Source organism: Pteronotus mesoamericanus, unplaced genomic scaffold, assembly GCF_021234165.1.
Source record: "Pteronotus mesoamericanus isolate MK-2021 breed Mesoamerican mustached bat unplaced genomic scaffold, CSHL_Meso_final contig_24, whole genome shotgun sequence".
Taxonomy (NCBI): Eukaryota; Metazoa; Chordata; class Mammalia; order Chiroptera; family Mormoopidae; genus Pteronotus; species Pteronotus mesoamericanus.
This window is the reverse complement of record NW_026555100.1, coordinates 13,899,503-13,916,079: the sequence shown is the minus strand read 5'-3', so window position 1 is coordinate 13,916,079 and position 16,577 is coordinate 13,899,503. Positions and strand designations below refer to the sequence as shown.

Here is a 16,577-nt window from a genome sequence, read left to right as displayed (position 1 = left end):
CTTAATACTGTTAACATGTATACCACCCAAAGTGATCTACAGATTCAATGCAAACCATATTAACATATCAACATTTCCTGCAGAAATAGAAACATCCTGAAACTCATATGGAATTTCAAGGGACACTAAATACCAAGACAATCTTTAAAAAGAACAAAGTTCAAGGACTCACACTTCCTGATTTCAAACTTACTATAAAGCGACAGTAATCAAAACAGTGTGGTACTGGCATAAAGACATATAGACTAGTAAATCCTTGTATATATGTTCAAATAGCTTTTGCCAAGAGTGTCAAGCTATTCAATGAAGGGCAGCCTTTTCTTCAACAAATGGTAATGAGAAAACTGGATATCCACATGCAAACAAAAGAAGTTGGACTCTTACCTAAAACCATAAACAAAAATTAACTCAAAATGGATCAAAGGCCTACATGTAAGACCTAAAACAATAAAAATCTTAGAATAAAATATACAACAAAAGCTTCATGACACTCAATTTGGCAATTATTTCTTAAATAAGACACCAAAGAAATAAGTAATAAAAGAAAAAAGAAACAAATTGGACTTCATGAAAATTTTAAATATTTGTATATCAAAACATACTGTTGATGGGGTAAAAAGGCAACCCATAGAATAGAAGAAAATGTTTGCAGATTACATCTGATGAGGGATTAATATATAGAGAACTCCTAAAATTCAATAACATATAATCAAACAACCCAATTCAAAAATAAGCACAGGACTTGTATAGACATTTCTCCAGAGAAGATACACAAATGGCCAATAAGCACATGAAAAAAAATGCTCAACATTACCAATCATTAGGGAAATGCAAATCAAAACCACAAGGACATACCATTTCAATCTCATTAGGATGGCTATTATCAAAGCTAAAAATAACAAGTGTTGCTGAGAATATAAAATAGAATTCCTGTGAAGAACAGTATGGACATTTCTCCAAAAAAATTAAAAAACAAAATTACCATATCATACAGCAAGCCACTTCTGGGTTTATGCCCAAGAGAATTGAAAGCATGATCTAAAAGAGATATATGTATACTCAAGTGCACAGTAGAACAGTAAAGAAGTGGAAGCAACACAAGTGTACATCAATGGACAAATTGATAAATACAATGTGGTATATACTTACAATGGAGTATTATTCAGCCTTCTAAAGGAAGGATATTCTGACAGGCTACAACAAAGATGAATCTTGCTGACATCGTGCTAAGTGAAGTAAGTGCCACAAAAAGACAAATACGTACTGAATGATTTCATTTACATGAGGTACTTAAAAGTAGTCAAAACCATACAGACAGAAAGTAAAATGGTGGTTGCTAAGGGTTGAGAAGAGGGGGGAATGAGTACAGAGCTTCAGTTTTCCAAGATGGAAAAAAGTTCTATAGATAACTGGTTGTACAATAATGTGAATGTAATTAATGCCACTGAACTATATATGTAAAAATGATTAAAACTGAAAATTTTATAAGCATATTTTAGCATAATTAAAATTTTTTAAATTCTGTGGTAAAAAAAGCAGAAATATGTATTTTATAAGAAAGTATGTCAAAGAAATGTTAGCTATTCAGTGGTGAAAGTAGAATGATTATGGTTTCTACTTTATATCATTTTCCAAGTTTTTTACAATGTGTACTTTTTGTGTGTGCATTAATAAAATTAAGTTGTTGACACACCACAAAGTCAGGAAATCAAGACAGACCAACTTAAGAAGTAGAAGCAAAAGAGAAGTCTCTCAAATGATGGGAAGACAAAGAAATATGCCCTACTTGAAGGGAAAGGAGGAATCCCCACAAAGAGAACTAAATGAAAAAGAGGCAAGTAAACTATCAGATATTGAGTGCCAAACAACGGTTCTAAGGAAGCTCAATGAGCTCAGTGAGCTCAGAGAGAATTACAAAAAACTACAGGGAAACTAAGAGGAACCCACCACAAACTATATCAGCATGAAAAAGGGCATAGAAACTATCAATAAGAGACAAGAGGAAATGAAGAATACAATTTCTGAATTGAAGAACACAGTATAAGGAATCAAAACCAGGCTAGATGAAGCCGAGGACTGAATCAGTGAGCTGGAGGACAAGGGAGAAAAAAGCTCCCAGAAAGAGCAAGAAAATGAAAAAAGACTCAAAAGAATGAAGAGGCATTTAGAGAAATGCAGGACAACCTGAAACAGTAATATCTGTATAACAGGGATGCCAGAAGGAGAAGAGGATAAGGAAGGGATAGAGAACCTATTTGAAAAAGTAATGATGGAAAACTTCCCTAAATAGAGGAGAAAAAAAGTCACAGAAGTCCAGGAAACACGGAGGGTCCCATTCAAGAAGAACCCAATGAGGCTCACTCCAATACACATCATCATTAAAATGGCAAATAACAAAGTCAAACAGAGAATCCTAAAGCAAGCAAGAGAGAAAGAGGTAGTAACATATAAGGGAGCCCCAATATGGCTAGCAGCGGGATTCTCAACAGAAACCCCGCAAAGCAGAAGGGAATGGCAAGAAATATCCCAAGTCATGAAAAGCAAAGGCCTGCAACCAAGACTGCTCTACCCAGCAAGGCTCTCAAGTAAAATGGAAGGTGAAATAAGGAGTTTCCCAGACAAAAGAAGGCTAAAAGAATACACCTCCACCAAACCAGCACTGCAAAATATGCTAAAAGGACTGATTTAAGACGAAGAAAAAGTTTCTATGAATACCCAGGTCCTTTCAGAGCTGCCAATACTTGATATTAACAATATTTTTAATACTCATTAATATGATTGTGACAATGTTATTTTAATTGTTCCTTTACTACTTGTTGAAACTAAACCTGCTTTGGTATATTTCTTGCCTATTTCTATTTTTTTTTTAAAAAAAGCTTTAAATGACTTTTTGGTATTCTTTATCCATTTATTGATTAAAGGTTTGTAAACTTTTTTCCCTAAAAAAAAAAAACAACCTATTAACCATGTTTTAGATGTGTTGCAAATACTTTTCTATTCTATTTCTTGTCCTTTAACTTTTTTTATATGTATATTACTACATAGTTAAATATTTAATATAGTCATATTGCCAATATTTACCCATTGATTTGAAATATCAACTTAATCATATATTGTTAGACAGATACGTTTGTCTCTAGAATGTTCATTATATTTCATTGATCTACATGATTATTTCTGTGCTGCTGTCATTTTGGTTTAACGGCTAAGACTTTATAATGATTTTAAATTTTTTAATATTTTATAATTAACTTTGACATATAAAAAATAAATAAAATCAATCTGCATTTAAGATAGAAAGAAAGACTGAGAGACAGAACTCCTGCCTTTTGTGACAACATGGATGGAACTGGAGAATATTAAGCTAAGTGAAATAAGCCGGTTGATGAAAGACAAATACCATATGATCTCACCTATAAGTGGACTCTATTCAACAAAATAAACTAATGAACAAAATAAACCACAGGCACGGAAACATGGAGCAGACCAGACTGAAAGTGACCAGAGGGGATGGGGAAAGAGGACAATGGGGAAAGAAGGGGAAGGGACTAGACAAAGAACATGTATGAATGACCCATGGACATGGACAAGAGAGTAGGAATTGACTGTGGGAATGAAGGGTGGGGGTGGGAAGGGTGAAGGGGGTAAAGGGGGAAAAATTGAGACAACTGTAATAGAATAAACATGATTTATAAGTTTGAAAAACATTAAGTTGAAATTTTAGAAGAAGTTTAGTTTTCTGAGGTTAAAACGTTTTCAACAGACACTAATTTCTAAAATTATGAAAAAAAATTGTTAAACAGTATAGAAATTTTCTCCAAAATAAGTAATTTATGAATATTCATTAGGAATTCATCTTGATTTTAACCGTCTCTAAGAGAGGGCAAAGGTTTTCTAAAGTTATGTTTTTTCATTAACTAATATACTGAAGCATACTTTTTGGTATTACTGATGTTACTGCTTCCTGCTTTTGAGACTTTTCATGCAAAATTAAATGTCATTCATGTAAATGTCATAATTACAGGTTTTAACCAATTTTTGAGTTAAGGTTTATAAAATCAAAAAGCACATTAGTCATGGTTTTAAAAACTATGGTAATAATTCAACATAGTCATTCAACAAATAATTTTTAAAACCTATTATGGATAAAATCATCTTCTTTATTTTGCTAAAGTATTCAAATTATCCCAGCAAAACCATAGCTTGTGATACCATCTTTCATCCTTCCACATTATATTTTTATTCTAAAAATGCTATTAATTCAATTCACTTCATCCCTTCTCTCCTTCCCTGTCTTTCCTTTTTAAACACTTATAAAATATGAACTAAAAAAGAAACTTTACAATTAATATAGTTATTAGCAAGTAAAACTATCCTCTTAAATAATTAATTTATGTTTAAAAAACCTGAAAGTAACTATCCTGGCAAAATTTATACCAAATATCTGAAATAGTGTTTCAATGGCTTTCAAAATATTTCTTTAATATTAATATAAAAAAATTATTTTATTCAAACATATACTACATAACTCTATCACATGCTAATAAACACAGCCAGAAAACAGAAATATAATGGTTAAACAATTGTAGTTTTTTTCCCAATACAACTAATAATCTTGTTTAGCTAGCATGTTTCTTTTAAAAACTCTTAAATGGAATGGGAACAGTGAAGGACAGGAAGTATGTCTTTCCCAGACTGGAACCTTGGAGGCCACTGGCAGAAACACACGAAGGAAAGGGTCTGAGAAGTCTTTAGAAAATGTAACACTCAATGAGGAGGAAGACTGTGACTTCCCAACTTCTAAGCCTCCCAAACATAAACAGCCCTTAAAGGTAATGCCAGCTCCCCCACCAAAGCAGAACGCTTAGGTGAAGCAAAATTCTAACTCTCCTGTTCGATCTGAGAGTTCGGACCCAGAGCAGCTACCTCTTGCAAGTGGTAAAAGGAAAGTAATTCCAGCTCAACCATCTGAGGAAGGACCAGAAAGGAAAGCAGGTGAAAATAAAGTAGATGGCATGAGTGTTACAAAAGGTCAAAGTGGAAACTCAAGTCATGGCCCAGGAGATAGGGTCCACTGGAAGGAGTCAGATAGGAAAGGTGCAAAAAGGATCGAGATTCCCAATCTGCATCTGAGTAAAAGAAACCTGAACTAAATCCAGCCTCCTTCGGTTCTGCTAGCAAGTATGCTATTCTCTCAACTCGTGAGGATGAAAATGAGGAAGAAGGTTACACAGAACAGAGCTCTACATCCTGCGCTTTTTCTGAGTCTATATCCATTTTTGATTAGTTGAGAGCAAGTGAAACCTCTATCCAGACAAGGCAGAATAAAACTCACTATCTCCTGGAGACCTTCCTTAACTTTATAGAAAATAATTACAAAATAAGATGACATTCTTTTGTATGTTGCTGCAGCCTTTAAATTACTGAATTAACTGAAGAATCGTCATTATAGCCAACAGGGAAGAGACATCTTTTAACAGAAAAGTTGTGTTTTTATGACACATGCAGTTGCCTGTGTGATTAGTGCCTAGGATCCTCCATTTAGTAAAATGGCTAGGACAATGATGTAATGTTTAAAATCTGGTTGGGCAGTAGGGCAGATATGAGTAGGAGTGTGAGATTTCTACCTTTAATTCTTAATATTAATCCATAATCAGCAAGATAAATCTAAACTTACATTAAATTCTTGTTCTTTTAAAACAAACTGAAAATGCTTAATAAAACAGAAAGAGATCTTACCAATGCAGGCCAATAAATCTGTTTGCTCTTTGATCCCTGAGTTTGGCTAGGGTCGTTCCTTCTGGCCCAGATTAAGTGGTATTCCACCAAGAAGGCTGAAAAATCTTCATAAACTCTAACCCACTCTCGTTTATCCCATTCAAGGTCATCAAATTCCACATACACCTATGGAAAAGAAAACATAAAACTCCTTAAGCAATAAAACGTATGGTATTTTAAAACATGTATAAGCCATAAAGTTGAATTAGAACAGACTTTAACAAATTCATAATTCAAATTAACATTTTTCTTAAAATCGTTATTTAAGTAATCTAGCCCTAACTACATTATAACTCCTACTTATTATATAATATAAATCATAAATTTATTAAGAAAAGCAGTTTACACAATGTTGGTAAGTAATAGACTGACCAATATGTAAAGATATACTAAAGAATTATGTAGATACAGGTGATTCTAGAAGCAGGTCAGAAAACGTTTTCTATAAAAGATGAAAATAGCAAATATTTTAGGCTTTGTAAATGATATGGCCTCTGTCATAACTACGTACTTCTGGCTTTGTAGTATGAAAAATCATAGACAATATGTAAATGAATGAGCTTGAAAATCAATCAGTGCTATATACCACATTAAGAGAATGAAAATCAGAAACATGATCACCTTAATTGACACAGAAAAAAAAAATGACACTTCCGTGATAAAAAAAAAAACCCCAAGAAACTCCAACTAGGAATAGAAGGAAACTACCTCAACATAAGAAAGATTATGTTGAAAAACCCACAAGTAACATCATACTCACTGGTGAAAGACTAAAAGCTTTTCCTCTACACTAGAACAAGACAAGGATGGTAATTTGAAAAGCCAAAGCTGACTCTTTTATAACTCATTCAATCATGCTACTACCCCTTCTTGCCCCCCACTTTCATCCTTTTTATTCATTTTCTAATATTATCTTTTCATAGAGCTATCTTCCCTACTAGATTATGAGTTACATCAAAGACAGTCTTGTTCTTATCTTTTTTCTTCCACCCATCATTTGCTCCCTTATACCTGAAGTGTTTCAGTTTCCATTTATTTAAACTCTGTTTGTTCTTCTGGCCTCTCAAGTTCCTCAGGATGTATATGACCCCGACTTTAACTCAAACTTAGCTTTGAATTCCTATAAGCAGTTATTTTTCACACAGTTTATATCATCATATAATAAAATATTGCCCTGTATTCTTCAAATATAATGAGAATATCTTTAAATTTGAGTGAAAATTCAGCAAGGGTAGAGCTGTTACAGTGTCCAAAACAGTGCTGCATACATACAAAATGCTTAATAAATCAACAAACAACAAGTGCTGGCGAGGCTGTGGAACCCTGGTACACTGTTGGTGGGAATGCAGACTCGTGCAGCCACTGTGGAAAACAGTTTGGAATTTCCTCAAAAAGCTAAAAATGGAACTGCCTTTCAACCCAGCAATTCCACTGCTGGGATTATACTCTAAGAATCCCAAAACACCAATTCAAAAGAACCTATGCACCCCAATGTTCATAGCAGCACAATTTACAATAGCCAAGTGCTGGAAGCAACCTAAGTGCCCATCGGTGAATGAGTGGATCAAAAAAGTATGGTTCATTTACAGGGAGGGAGGGAGGGGGGGAGGGAGGGAGGGAGGGAAGGAAGGAAGGAAGGAAGGAAGGAAGGAAGGAAGGAAGGGAGGGAGGGAGGGAGGGAGGGAGGGAGGGAGGGAGGGAGGGAGGGAGGGAGGAAGGGCTACTACCCTTCGCAACAGCATGGATGGAACTGGAGAGCATTATGGTAAGTGAAATTAGCCATGGGGTGAAAGACAAATGCCATATGATATCACCTATAAGTGGAACCTAATCAACAAAACAAACAAGCAAGGAAAACATAACCAGCAACACTGAAAGAAAAAAGAAACTGACAGTAATCAGATGGGAGGAGGGAGAGGGGTAATGGGGAAAAGAAAGAGAAGGGTCAAATCAAGGAACATGTATAAAGGACCCATGGACAAAGCCAAAGTGGGGAAGGATTGAGGGTGGGAGTCAGGGAAAAGAGGTGGCGGGGAAAATGGAGACAAATGTATTTGAACAATAAAAAACAAGAAAAAAATAAATATTAGTACATAAGTAAGACTCCTACTATCATGGACTTTCTTGAAACATGGAAGACAAACTAGTAAAAAATATGTTTGATTTTGAAGTCTTTACGCTGCTGCCCTTTAGGAAGCTAGTTAGATGTGCTTATCTACTAGAACTGGTAAAGATAGGAATACACTGTTCAAGGAGTTAACATCTGTTCCTAGTTATCCACACAAAGTCAGAGCAGGAGCCCAAGTCGTTGGTTTCTTATAAAATGAATCATTAGGGGCTGAGAGTAGGTCTATCTGGTGTTACACAAAGGTTTCAAACTATTGGGTTGGCCAAAAAAGTTCATTTAGTTTTTTCCGTAAGATGGCTCTACTAGTGCTTAGTTGTTTTTAACTCATTCGAAACAACTTTGTTAAGACTGTATTGTGACAGCTCTCATATCAGCATGCATTTAAAAAAAATCAAAATTGGTCAATTTTTGTGTAGCAATTTAATATTGATGATAGAAGAAAATACAGAACATTTTTCGATTATGCTTTGGTATTTCAAAAGGGTAAAAACAACTGAAACGCAAAAAAAGATTTCTGCAGTGTATGGAGAAGGTGCTGTGACTGATCAAACATGTCAGAAGTGGTTTGAAAAGTTTCATGCTGGAGATTTCTCACTGGACGATGCTCCACAGTCAGGCAGACCAGTTGAAGTTGACAGCAAACAAATCGAGATATTAACTGAGAACAATCAACATTTACAATGCAGAAGATAGCTGACATATTCAAAATATCCAAATCAATGAAGTTATTTGTGAAAATGAAAAATGTGTCTTTTATTTTACAGAAAAAACTAAATGGACTTTTTGGCCAACCCAATACACCAATTTCTCCACTACTTAAAATTTTATAAGATTCTCATTTAATTATTAAATTGTAGTATAAATAGGTTTTTGGAAACTCCAGAAAACCGAACCAGAGACAATGTTCAGGAAACCCTGAGCACTACCTTTGTTTTGCCCTCATGAACAAACCACAATACAGTCTTATTGACAAAACATTTCAGCAAAGAACCTAAAAAACCAAAGTTTGTAAACTCATTCCCTACATTAAAGGACATAAATTCAAAGTAAAGTCTTCCAAAAGCAAAGACCTTAACATAAAAGCGAAAAGTAAAACTTTCAAAACTCATTGCTTATCCTACATGCTGCTTATGCTGGCTCCCTCAAAAATCCCATGAGAAGAATGCAAAGGGTCCAGGATGAACACCTGTGTGCAGAGAGAACACTGACTTTGAGGAGGATTCCCACTTTTATAGTAAAGTAAAAGCAAGTCTGCTATTTGTTGGAGGAAGCAATTACCTCATCCCTCATTGTTCCTCACTGTAAACACAACTCTGAGAAATACCCCAGGTAAAAGGCAGTCAGGGTTTTGCACTCTTGTCATACTAAACAGGAAAATGCAGGGATACTTGGTATTTTGTATTGGATTACCTATATCAACACAGATAAGATTTTGTATCTTGGCTAACTGAATCAGTAAATAATCTAGCCTTAGAGTGTATGGGTATTTATGTGGTGTAAAGTATAGAGAGGTATAGTTTCTTTTCATACACCTGCAAATTACATAAAATACTTAATATATTTACTTTTTTGTTTAATTATATACTACTTTCTATTAACCCCCTTAATCATTCACCTCTGTTGGGTCCTTCTGTCTGCTTACTTCCCTATCTCACTAACTAAAATACAAGGTCTGTTCAGAAAAAGTCCAGCCGTTGATAATATAACAAGAATGGTTTGTTTAACATCAATATAACCTGGCAGCCAAGGAGAGTGGACTGGACTGTGCATGGGTGAACAAGAATGACTTCACTGTACTAGTCAGGGGGGGCAGTTGATGCCATTGAGTGAGCATGTGTGCTGGGTGGCCATTGCATTCAAAATGATGGAGGAAGTAGAAGAACAAATCTGCATCTAATTTTGCATTAAGCTTGAACATTCCTCCACAGAAACTATTTGGACGAATCAGAACGCTGTAGCTATGGTCAACTGGTGATTGGCAGGATCATCACAACAATGCACCTGCATCACATCATGCGGGTTTTTTGGAGAAACATCAAATCACCCCGATGACTCAGCCCCCCTATTGCCCAGATTTGTACCCTTCAACTTCTGGCTTTTCCCAAAACTAAAATCGCCTTTGAAAGGGAAGAGATTTCAGACTATCGATGAGATTCAGGAAAACACGACAGGGCAGCTGATGGTGACTGGGAGAACTGTGTGAGGTCCCAAGGTGCCTACTTTGAAGGGGACCGAGGTGTCACTGTCCTATGTACAATGTTTCTTCTATCTTATGTATCTATTTTTCACACTACATGTCTGAATACCTTCTGACAGACCTCATACGCATCTTTATGTTCACTGAAGCTTTATTTATGATAGACAAACTACTGAAGAAAACCAAGTATCCATCAATAGATGAGTGGATAAAAAGGCTATGGTACAGGCCCTGGCCTGGTAGCTCCACTGGTTGGAGCACTGTCCTGATACACTAAGGTTGCAGGTTGGATTCCCAGTCAGGGCACATACAAGAGTCAATCAATGAATGCATGAATAAGAACAACAAATCAATGTTATTTTTTTCCTCTCTAAAATCAATAATTTTTTTCAAAAAGCTATTGTACATATATACAATGAATTATTAGCCTTAAAAAAGACTGAAATCTTACCATTTGCGACAAGAAGGATGGACCTAGAGGGTATTATGCTAAGTGAAGAAATTTAGTCACAGAAAGGCAAATTCCGTATGATTTCCCTTTTATGTGGAATCTAAAGAACAATATAAATGAATAAACAAAACAGGAATAGCTCATAGATACAGAGAACAGACTGACAGTTGTTAGAGGGGAGGGGAGTTGGGGTACTGGGTGAAAAAAGTGAGGGGCCTAAGAAGCACAGACTCGTAGTTACAAAGTAGTCATGGGGATGTAAAGTACAGCATAGCAAATACAGTCAATAATATCATAACCACTAGGTATGGTGCCAGGTGGGTACTAAAAATATCAGGGGCAACACTTTGTAAAACAGTGGTCCCCAACCTTTTTGCCACCAGGAACCATTTCATTTGCTCATCTGCCACTCACCTCCTGCTATGCAGCCCAGTTGCTAACCGGCCATGAACCAGTACTGGTTTGTGGCTCAGGGGTTGGGGACCTCTGTTGTAAAGTATATGATTATCTAACAACTATGTTGTGCACTATAAACTAATACAGAATAATATTAAATATAAACTGTAATTGAAAAAAAAATTTTAAGGGAAAAAAGAGGACAGATGATACATGTGATCCCTCCATGGGTATAACCTAGGTTTTATAATTGACAGAATAGAGCCACAGAAAAGGATTTGATTAACTACTTATATTTCTGGGGCACTAAAATTATTTGACTGTATCAAAGTCATTCTGAAATACAAAAAGAAAATGAAATACTGTTTCTCTTTTACTAAGTTATTCATGGTTTTAATACAATAACTGAGACTAAAGGTTTTCTAAATTTCTCAGTCAGTGACTCTTTCACCTCTTCTATAATTCTGCCTGCCTGGACCTTATCATCTTCGAGAACTGCTCCATATCCTAATTCTTTAACAATCCATTCTAATTCTGTCCCTGCTTTCTTATTTACCTTGAACATGCCATTTTCACTGTCCACCAACCATTCCTCATTCAGCATATACTGACTAAGGGTACCGCTCTGTATACTGTAGTCACTCCTTCATTTACAACTTTATCTGAATCTTACATAGTCTCTCCGTCGGCTCTCTCAACTTCCTGGCTTCATGATGCATTTCATAAGTGGAAGAAAGGAAGGGAGGAAGGGAAGAAGAAATAAAATTCTATCATTTTCACAGTCAAAAGTCTCTCCTTCTATGTCCTCTTGCAATTCACTTCGGCCTCTGTCAAATGCACTTAGTAGTCTAAATTGAAATTATTTGTGTCCTCAACTAAATTATGTCAGTTAATGGTATTGATTCAATTTAAAAAATAAGAAATGAACAGAAATGACATGGTCTCAGGCAGTGGGTAAATAGATTTAATAATTTAACTCCTTTTGAGTAACATCTAAAAAGCACATATTACTATTAAGACTTTACCTTACTTTAACTATAAAGGCTAGTTCCCTCTTGCAGATAAAAAATATGAATTTTAAAAAGAGATGAAAATGAGAAATATCCTTCGTCTCAAAACATAAACGATGTGCATTTTTGAGACCGTATGTACATTTTGACTAAATATACATATATTCCTAACAGAAGTCAATCATGAACATAATAAGCATCTTTTTCTATTAGGGTGTGCCAGTGACCCAGTTTGACAGAGACTGATCTCTGACTGAAGCTGCAACTAAACACCAGATCCCGGAAAGCCTCCTTGATTTCTAGAGTCTTGGGTGAAAAGAGCATATATAATGCTGCACACACCTGGTCCTACTCAAAACAGTCATCACTATTTTAGGACAAAAAGTGAAGAACATAAGGAAAATTCTATCAAAATATGTTTTGGATATGTATGTAAAAATTTAAAAACATGGATGAAAGAAACTAGGTCTAATAAATGAACAGATATACTATGCTTATGAATCAAAAGACTCAATATTGTTAAGAAGCAAATTCTTCCCAAAACTGTTATACAGACTCAATGCAATTCCAGTCAAAAACTCCACACAGGATATTTGCAGACCCTATAAAATTTTCATGGGAAAGGGAGGGATATAGAACAATTTTGAAAAAGAAGAAAACAGTTGGATAACTCACACTGTTTCGTTTCAAGCCTCAAAATAAAACTATAGAAAGCATCAAGAGAGTGTAGTACTGTGAAAAAGATAGACACAAGTCAATGTAGATAATAAAGTCCAGAAACAGATCCATAGAGAACTGATAACTGATTTTTGATAAATGTACAAATACAATTCAAAGAAGATAGTCTTTTCATTAAATGATGTTGGTATAATTAGACATCCATGTGCCAAAAAAACAAACAAACAAAAACAAAAACCAACCTTCCACCCATACTTCACACCGCACACAACTATTAAATCGGGGAAGGTTACAGACTAAAATAGGAAAGGTAACACTTTTTGAACAAAACTAAATCTTTGTGACTTTGGGCTAGGCAAAAAGTTCTTAGAAATGACTTCAAAAACACAAACCATACAAGAAAAAATGTGGTAACTTAGATGTCATTAAAACTTAATTTTTTTTGGTCTGTGAAAATCAATGTTGAGAAAATAAAAACAAAAGCCACAGACTGAAAGAAAACAAAACATGTATCCAAAATATAAAAAGAACTTCCAAAATTCCACAAAAAGAAAACAAACCAATTAAAAAATATGGAAAAGATTTGAACATATATTTCACCAAACAAGATATAAATATGGCAAATAAGGACATGAAATGGTACTCAAAATCATTAGTCATTAAAGAAATGAAAATTAAAACCACTATGACACCATTACATACCTAACAGAATGGCTGAGTTTTGAGCCATGTGAAATAAAAACTTGTATTTATGAAAGAAACCTGTATATGAATGTTTATAGAAGTTTTCTTTTTAATAGAAGATAGAAACAACACAAATGGGGAACGGATAAACACACTATGGTATATCAGTAAAATGAAATACTTCTCAGCAACAGTAAGGAACTATTAATACATTCAACAATATGGATCAATCTCAAATGCCTCAGGATAACTGAAAAGTCTGACTAAAAGTCTATATAATACATGATTCTATTCACATGACATTCAGAAAAAGACAAGACAAGCAGGACTGAGAACTGATTATTAGTTATCTGGGGTTACAGCTGGGAAGGGGGAAGAGGAATTTGAAGGTTTGACTACAAAGAAGTTGTAGTGAAAGCAAGTTTTGTGGGGGAGTAATTGAACTGTTCTGTGTTGATTGTGGTAATAGTTACATAAGTATTCCTTTGTCCTAACTCATAGAACTGTTCACACTTCCCAAAATAAATGTTACTCTAATTAAAAAACAACAACCTGTAAGTAGAGAATTTAACTGAGAAGGTAAGGAAGGAGAAATGAACATCATGAATAATTATGCTACTCTCTTCTAAATGCAATGATATAACAGTATTATACTTATTGGGATTATACTATGAAGAGTCACATGCCTTTTGGGATCAAGGAGATAAGAATAAGATGGCAGTCTCAAAGGCTATATCCTAATATGCAGTGGGGCCAAAAAAATGTGCAGTTATACCACATTATCATGGCACAGGTTGATCCCAGGATCCTTTTACCTTGAGAGAAAAGAGCACTGTTAGTGAGACTCAGACATATCCACCTCCACTCTTTTCTTTGTGTTAAAAAGGCAAATATAGGAGTAGAGATGGAGGTGAGGAAGGCACTAAGGGGAACACTGACAACTAACAATTAAACTAACTCTCTTTCACTCTCTCCCCAACCCTCAATGGCATATAATTCGTAACTTCTGTACAGAGAGAGCACTAACAGAAAAGCATGACCTAAAGTAAAAAGGACATAAACCTTGGGTTTCAGAAAGTTTAGGATATGGAACCTTATTTATAAGCTTGCAATTGTTTTGTTTCCAAAGAGCTCTTAGAAAGAATATTCCAAGTTTAGAGAAGAAAAATTAATGATAGGCACAAGGGGGCACTGGAGCATGGTATTAGGTATTTCCTGTGATCTCCCCTAAGGACTTCCCAGTAGGCTCAAGAGGGGATGGGGTAGGAAGCAACAGTTGATACACATACTGTATCTCAGTTTCACAGAAATTTCTTTCACTTAAAGAAGGATTTTACAAGACTGACTCTAAGTGTATGCCTTTTTTTCAACAATCAAACCCATCTAACAAACACTATTAATAGGAATTATTTCACTATCAATTCTCACTAGGTCAACTAAAATGCCTGAATTTATTTTTTTAATGTATTCTTTCTTTTAAAAGTTTTATTTATTTATTTTTAAAGATGGGAAGGGAGGGAGAACAAGAGGGAGAGAAATATCAATGTGTGGTTGCTTCTTGCATGCCCGCCCTGCTGGAGACCTGGCCTGCAACCCAGGCATGTGCCCTGACTGGGAATCGAACCAGTGACCCTTTGGTTTGCAGGCCAGAACTCAATCCACTGAGACACACTAGCTGGGGCTAAAATGCTTGAATTGAATAAATAACCACAAAGTCCTGCAAATGAAACTTTACCATTATTTACTAGCATCATCTTTCAATAATTGGCTCTTCACCCCAGGAGAGTAAAAGCTACAAATACTTAAAATTCATAAATAATTCTTCAATGATTTAGTACACTAGATCACTTACTCTGGTTTTGGATATATGAAAGCTATTTTGAGAAATCTAATTGCTCTTTTTTCATTTTGAATTTTTCATTATAGACACAATGACATAATGGATTCCCATGTGCCCATTAAACAATTTTCACCTCATGGCAAATCTTGTTTCTATTAAAAAATTATTCTGCAAAATTATGCATTATCAGCCAACATTCAAGTTCCTCACAATGGTATTTGTTTTTTTTTTTCTTTTTGGTTTGTTAAAATTAAGATCCAAATAAGTTCCACATTTTGCAACTGGTTGACACAAGTCTCACATCTCTTTTTATCTACTGGTTCTATACCTTCTCTTATTCTCCTGTAATTTTTTTTTTTTTGTTAAAGAAATCAAGTGTATTCAAAGTGAAGAAAAGCAAGGACCTAAAACCAAGATTACTCTACCCAGCAAAGCTACCATTTAGTATCAAAAGACATATAAAGAGCTACCCAGATAAGAAAAAGCTAAATAAATGTTAAAGCATCTTCTTTAAGGAAAAAAAGATTAAAAATGAATAATAAATTATCAATACATACATATCTATCAACAATTACTTTATTTATTTTTCTATCACCATTTATCTTCCCCATATCCTCTTTCACCACCTACCCCCTTCCCAACCACAATCATTACGCTGTTGTCTGTGTTCAGGAGTTCTTCCTCTTTTTTCTCCTGTTCTGCTCAGTCCCTCCACCTCTTCAGCCTCTTCCCAGGAGCTGTCAAAAATTAATTTCAATTTAAATAGTCCACTGAAAAGATAATACAGTGGCAGCTGTATAACAAAACAAGGCCCTTCTATATGCTGTCTATAACTCACTTCAGCTGGAATGATAAACACACATTGAAAGCAAAGAGATGGAAAAAGGTATTTCATGAAAATAGAAACAAACATACAAAAAGCTGGGGTAGCAATACCTATACCATACAAAATAGACCTTAAAACAAAGGCTATATATAATAAGAGACAAAGAAGGACCCAGCAATTCCTCCTCTGGGTATTTATTTGAAGAAAACCAAAACACTACATCAAACAGACATATGCATTCGTGTACTACTTATTGCAGTATTATTTACAACAGATGAAATATAAATAATGAAGAAGTAGTACATATATATAGTGGAATATGACTCAGCCATAAAAAAAGGAATGAAAATCTGGCCACTTGCAAGAACATGGATGGACATAGAGGGTGTTGTGCTGAGCGAAATAAGTCAGAGAGAGAAAGACAAATGCCAGATGATTTCATGCATATGTGGAATCTAAAAAAATAAACACACAAGCAGAACAGAAACAGACTCATAGAACATTTTGATGGTTGCCAAATGGGAGAGGGATTGGAGACTGAGTGAAAAAGGCAAAGGGATTAAGAAGGACAAATTGGTAGTTACAGAAC

General features: G+C 35.0%; 1 protein-coding gene across 5 annotated transcripts in view; it reads right to left on the bottom strand.

Moving 5' to 3' along the window:
• Window positions 1-16,577, bottom strand: part of JMJD1C (jumonji domain containing 1C) — a 279,683-nt gene that overhangs the window by 162,573 nt on the left and 100,533 nt on the right. For all 5 annotated transcript variants that reach the window (XM_054572727.1, XM_054572724.1, XM_054572725.1 and 2 more), the window contains one exon: window positions 5,740-5,904. In XM_054572727.1, the coding sequence (XP_054428702.1) occupies window positions 5,740-5,904 (165 nt within the window). The remainder of the gene's footprint in view (window positions 1-5,739; window positions 5,905-16,577) is intronic.